The sequence below is a fragment of the Miscanthus floridulus genome, chromosome 19 (genome assembly GCF_019320115.1).
Source record: "Miscanthus floridulus cultivar M001 chromosome 19, ASM1932011v1, whole genome shotgun sequence".
Lineage (NCBI taxonomy): Eukaryota > Viridiplantae > Streptophyta > Magnoliopsida > Poales > Poaceae > Miscanthus > Miscanthus floridulus.
Window position 1 is genome coordinate 101,654,086 of NC_089598.1, and position 5,147 is coordinate 101,659,232.

Sequence of the window (5,147 nt, forward strand, 5' to 3'; positions counted from 1 at the left end):
GATTAGTCTGGCGACGACGCTTGTACGGCTCCGATACCACTTGTTAGCCCACAGGATCACCGACTTAGGTGAGTGAACCACTCATCGGTCTTGCCGAGCACCCGCTAGCTAAGCCAACCATGAACAAGCGTTGTCTGTCCCCATACACTATGACTAGAGGTTGAAGAAGAGGAAGAACAGAGCATACACACATAGTACAAGACACCAGCGTTGGGCGAAGCCCTGTATGGAAGATGGCAAATCTGAACTATCTTTACTGATTTGTCATCTAGTCCTAGTACAGCGCACATGCTGTAACAGTAACTAGATAACACAGCAGGACTGACTCTGCGCCGGCCTCAGCATGTGGCTATAGTGCTGCAGGTGAGCCGTTCGGCGCATGCACCTGTAGCAGCTACAGTATCACAGCTGGGGGCCTTTTCGACGCCGCCTTCCTCTTGCCGTGTGTTCACACAATGAAGACAATGAAGCAGTAGTTTATTCTAACAAGGCTTTCTTCCTTCGGGAAATCTATTTTCAGTCAAGCAAACTGATTTGGAGTGAGTGGGCTCCCAGGAAGTGAGCGTCAATGTTACTATCTTGCAAATTTACAGACTATGCCCGGGGTTTCCCAGATGGAATTGCCAAATTCAAGTGCACCAATATAAAAAAAGTCATGATATAATTAAAAATTCTGTTTGCCTAATACTTACATATTATTTCTTCTCATTCTTGATAGCCATACATCAGATTATTTGAGCAGTATTTATTCTTTTGAGCATAATATAGGCCACGCGTACCTTGTGCTATCTGATTTTGTCAATCCATCGCATCCTAATAATTAATTGTGGGTTCAACAACACTTTGGGTAAATTAACAAATATATAATAGATATGCTCGCCTTAGTGTTATGGCCAGGTAAGTATAAAATAATTTTAAAACCACAACTTCAAGTATCTAACAATCTTAAATTTTTCTCTTTACCTTGTGCTATCTGATTTTGTCAATCCATCGCATCCTAATAATTAATTGTGGGTTCAACAACACTTTGGGTAAATTAACAAATATATAATAGATATGCTTGCCTTAGTGTTATGGTCAGGTAAGTATAAAATAATTTTGAAACCACAACTTAAAGTATCTAACAATTTTAATTTTCTCTCTCTCTCTCTCTTTTTGAGGGAATCTTAATTATTTTTTCCTCTAATATATATAGGATGTAGTCTATCACAACCTTAAGCACGTGCGTGTCGCAGCTACTAGTATTTCAAACAGGCCCCAGATATGACTGTTATATCCCCCTCATGAATATTCTGTCTTTGAAGCATGCCTTGCACGTTGTGCGTTACAAAAAAGGTGCAGGGGAAGCTAAGGCCTGGCGCTCTCGTAGAGAAGTAAAGGCGTCGGCCAAAGTGACACCGGACTGCTCCTCCGGGTTCTTGGCCGTTGGAGCCCGCGGCCGCCGCGCGGTGCCGTGGGCGCGTGGCGGCGTGACTGCCTGCACCTGCAGTGCATGGTTCTGGCGTCCGTCGCCCACGGTTCGGGACGAAAGCTGAAAGCATCGCACGTCCTGCTGCTGCTGCTGGCGATTAAAAAATCTCAAAGCAAGCTCAACTTGGGGGTACTGAATGGGGGTGCCACTCAGACTCCATCGTGCCTTCACTGCGATCGGCTGCATGCATGCGTGCTCTAATCCGATCACCCATCATTGGAGGCCTGTTACCTAAGCGCTATCCGTCTTTCTAAACGCTAAACAAATATCGTTTAGAGCACTTTAGCTCATTTTTTATGTCTAAAGCCCTAATGTGTGGTGGGCTAAAGTTTAGAGCTAACTTTAGATTAGTTCTTTGGAGCCAAAACTGTCAATTAAACGAACTACGCGGTATTTAAACAAGCTAAATGATCATATAGACGAACAGTACATGCATGTCGAATCCATCATGCATGTCGCTGGATTGCCGCCGCTGATTTCAGTGAAAACAGAGTCCTGTTTGCCACGAGGAATAGTATTATCACAAGCCATGCAGTCCCCGTTTAATAACAAAGCCATCATCGTACTTTATCTCTAGACTAGATAGAGCGCAATCAAACATCTTGGGCTCTTGGGATGCATGCATGGCGGCAGCCCTCCGTTTCAGACAAGTCTCAACTCTCAAAGCGACGAAGAAGTTTCTGAACTAGTGCAGTGGTAGGCCCAGTACGTTGCCTCGCATGGCTATAAATTGATGCCTCGTTGCACAGGCTGAGCCACACTGCACTGCACTGAGATACACATACTTCACATATTCTCTTGTGACAATCTCTCGCCCCGCTCAACACCAACTCGAAGTCTCGGATCACCATGCGTCCACCACGCTCCCCTGTGCACGCCTCGGCGCTGCTTGCGCTCGCCGTGGCACTTTCACTGGCCGCCGCCGCCGCGGCCCGCCACTCCTACACCATCGTTCCGGCGCCCGTGGAGCGGGCGGACGACGAGGTGCGGCGCATGTACGAGGCGTGGAAGTCGGAGCACCGCCACGGCCGGCCGCGCGACGTCGTCAGCTCCGACGACCGGCTGCGGCTGGAGGTGTTCCGCGACAACCTGCGGTACATCGACGCGCACAACGCGGAGGCGGACGCGGGGCTCCACACCTTCCGACTCGGCCTCACCCCCTTCGCAGACCTCACCCTCGAGGAGTACCGCGGCCGCGTCCTCGGCTTCCGCGGCCGCCGCGGCGCGAGCGCGGCCAGGGTCGGGAGCGGCAGCACCCGCCCCCGCGGCGGCGACCTCCCCGACGCCATCGACTGGCGCGAGCTTGGCGCCGTCACCGGGGTCAAGAACCAAGAACAATGCGGTGCGTACTCGGCGCCATGCAAGCTCGTTATTACTTCGCCCAACTACGTTTTTCTAGAGAGAATCGAATTTGCAGCGAGTTATCTGATGATCTCTGGACCGACGGCGACTGCCGTTGGGGCGGCATGCAGGTGGGTGCTGGGCATTCTCGGCGGTGGCAGCCATCGAGGGGATCAACGAGATCGTGACGGGCAACCTCGTGTCGCTGTCAGAGCAGGAGATCATTGACTGCGACACCCAGGACGGCGGCTGCAACGGCGGGGAGATGCAAAACGCTTTCCAGTTCGTCATCAACAACGGCGGGATCGACACCGAGGCCGACTACCCCTTCATCGGAACTGACGCCGCCTGCGATGCCAACAGGGTCGGTACTACTACTGCTGCCAAAAGTTGCTGCACTAGATTACAATACAGTTCAATGGGCTGGAACTGGAACTGAAGGCAATGGAGATTTTCATGCATTGTTCAATTGCAGGTGAATGAAAGGGTGGTGACCATTGACAGCTTCGTGAGCGTGGCCACCGAGAACGAGACAGCCCTGCAGGAGGCGGTGGCGAACCAGCCTGTGAGTGTCGCAATCGACGCAAGCGGGCGTAAATTCCAGCACTACACCTCGGTAAGCATCGATGACGAACCTGTGCCAACAAGATCAGATCGTCAGATCATGGAGGTGTTGTTTCTGGCCATGAATTGATTTTCCAATCGTACATTACATGCGTGCAGGGAATCTTCAACGGGCCATGCGGGACGCAGCTAGATCATGGCGTCACGGCGGTGGGCTACGGCAGCGAGAACGGCAAGGACTACTGGATCGTGAAGAACTCGTGGAGCGCCAACTGGGGCGAGGCTGGCTACATCCGCATCAGGCGCAACGTCGCCGCGGCCACGGGCAAGTGCGGCATCGCCATGGACGCGTCGTACCCGGTGAAGGGCAGCCCCAACCCGACGGCGACAGCTGGGGCAGCCATGGATGTGCTGAAGATGGCTCTTGCTTAGGCCTGACCGCCTGAGGCTGGCAGCCGACTGAACTGAAGTTACTCGATCGTTGTTTCCACTATAGTGCTGTTCTGAGTTGTGTGATGCACGACGCATGGTCTAGTTTAACTTTATATATGTACCACCGGAAATAAGTTTCTACTATAGTGCTGTTGTGAGGGCTTTTTAAATCCAGGGTGTAAAGTTTTTGGGTGTCATATCGAGTGTCACATGGAGGTGTCGTATGAGGTGTTCGGATACTAATAAAAAAACAAATTACAGAATCCGTCAGTAAGCCGCGAGATGAATTTATTAAGCCTAATTAATCCATCATTAGCACATGTGCTACTGTAGCACCACATTATCAAATCATGGCCTAATTAGACTTAAAAGATTCATCTCGCAAATTAGTCGCAAACTGTGCAATTAGTTATTTTTTAGTCTATATTTAATACTCCATGCATGTGTCTAAATATTCGATGAGATAGGGAGTAAACTTTAGGGGGAACTAAATAAGGCCTGAATTGTGTGATACACGATGCATGGTCTAGTTTAACTTTATATATGTATCACCGGAAATAAGTTACTCCTCATAATAAAGTTGTGATATGATGCACGATGTTTTAGAGGTATATTGCAAGTGTTTTATGTAGATGTTGCAAAAGTAGATCAAAATATTGCGCATGTTACAATAGCTATACACGTATGTTTCAAGTGTATGTTCCTAATGTTTCATCTATTTCAAACGCATGGTTCAGGTGTTTCAAAAAATATTACGAAAGTAGATTTGGATGTTGCATATATATGCAAGTGTTTCATGTATTTTCATATGTATGTTTGCAAGTATTTTTATCTGGATGTTCGAATGTTTTGTAATGGCTACACACATACTTTCAAGTTTTTTCTGGTGTTTTGCAAGTGTTTCAGACCTATGTTGCAAGTGTTTCAGCTGTTTTGGACGTATGTTGCAAGTGTTTTATCTGGATGTTGCAAAAGTAGATCGGATGTTGCACATGTTGAATGTGACCTACTTGTCGCAACCGCCTGCTACAACTGCTGGTGGGCGCTGCCGAGCGGTGGGAGACGTCTGGGCGGTGCGGGCTCCGCCTGGGCACGCAAAACGATCAGACGCGGGAAATGAGGTGTAGGGAAACAGACCAGCAGGCACGCGCGTCCGGACGTCCGGACGTCCGGGCACTGGCATCTCCGTAGCTATAAACATGTCATGTACGGGTGTACGTACAGTCGTACGCGACGCGCCCGCGATGTACGCCGTCGTGCCGAACGCACAGCACGCGCAGGAGATGGCCACGAGGAGGCCCGGGACTCGGTCACCTCACGTGGCTAAGAAGGAAATTAG

The 5,147-nt window shown here is 49.6% G+C and overlaps 1 protein-coding gene across 1 annotated transcript; it reads left to right on the forward strand.

Annotated features, from left to right (window-relative positions):
* The first annotated feature begins 2,262 nt into the window (after window positions 1-2,262).
* On the forward strand, window positions 2,263-4,011 carry LOC136528883 (oryzain alpha chain-like). Its single transcript, XM_066521879.1, has 4 exons — window positions 2,263-2,813; window positions 2,944-3,176; window positions 3,288-3,428; window positions 3,536-4,011. Exons 1-4 carry the CDS (start codon window positions 2,321-2,323, stop codon window positions 3,806-3,808), a joined length of 1,140 nt encoding a protein of 379 aa, XP_066377976.1. The 5' UTR covers window positions 2,263-2,320; the 3' UTR covers window positions 3,809-4,011.
* The last annotated feature ends 1,136 nt before the right edge of the window (window positions 4,012-5,147 follow it).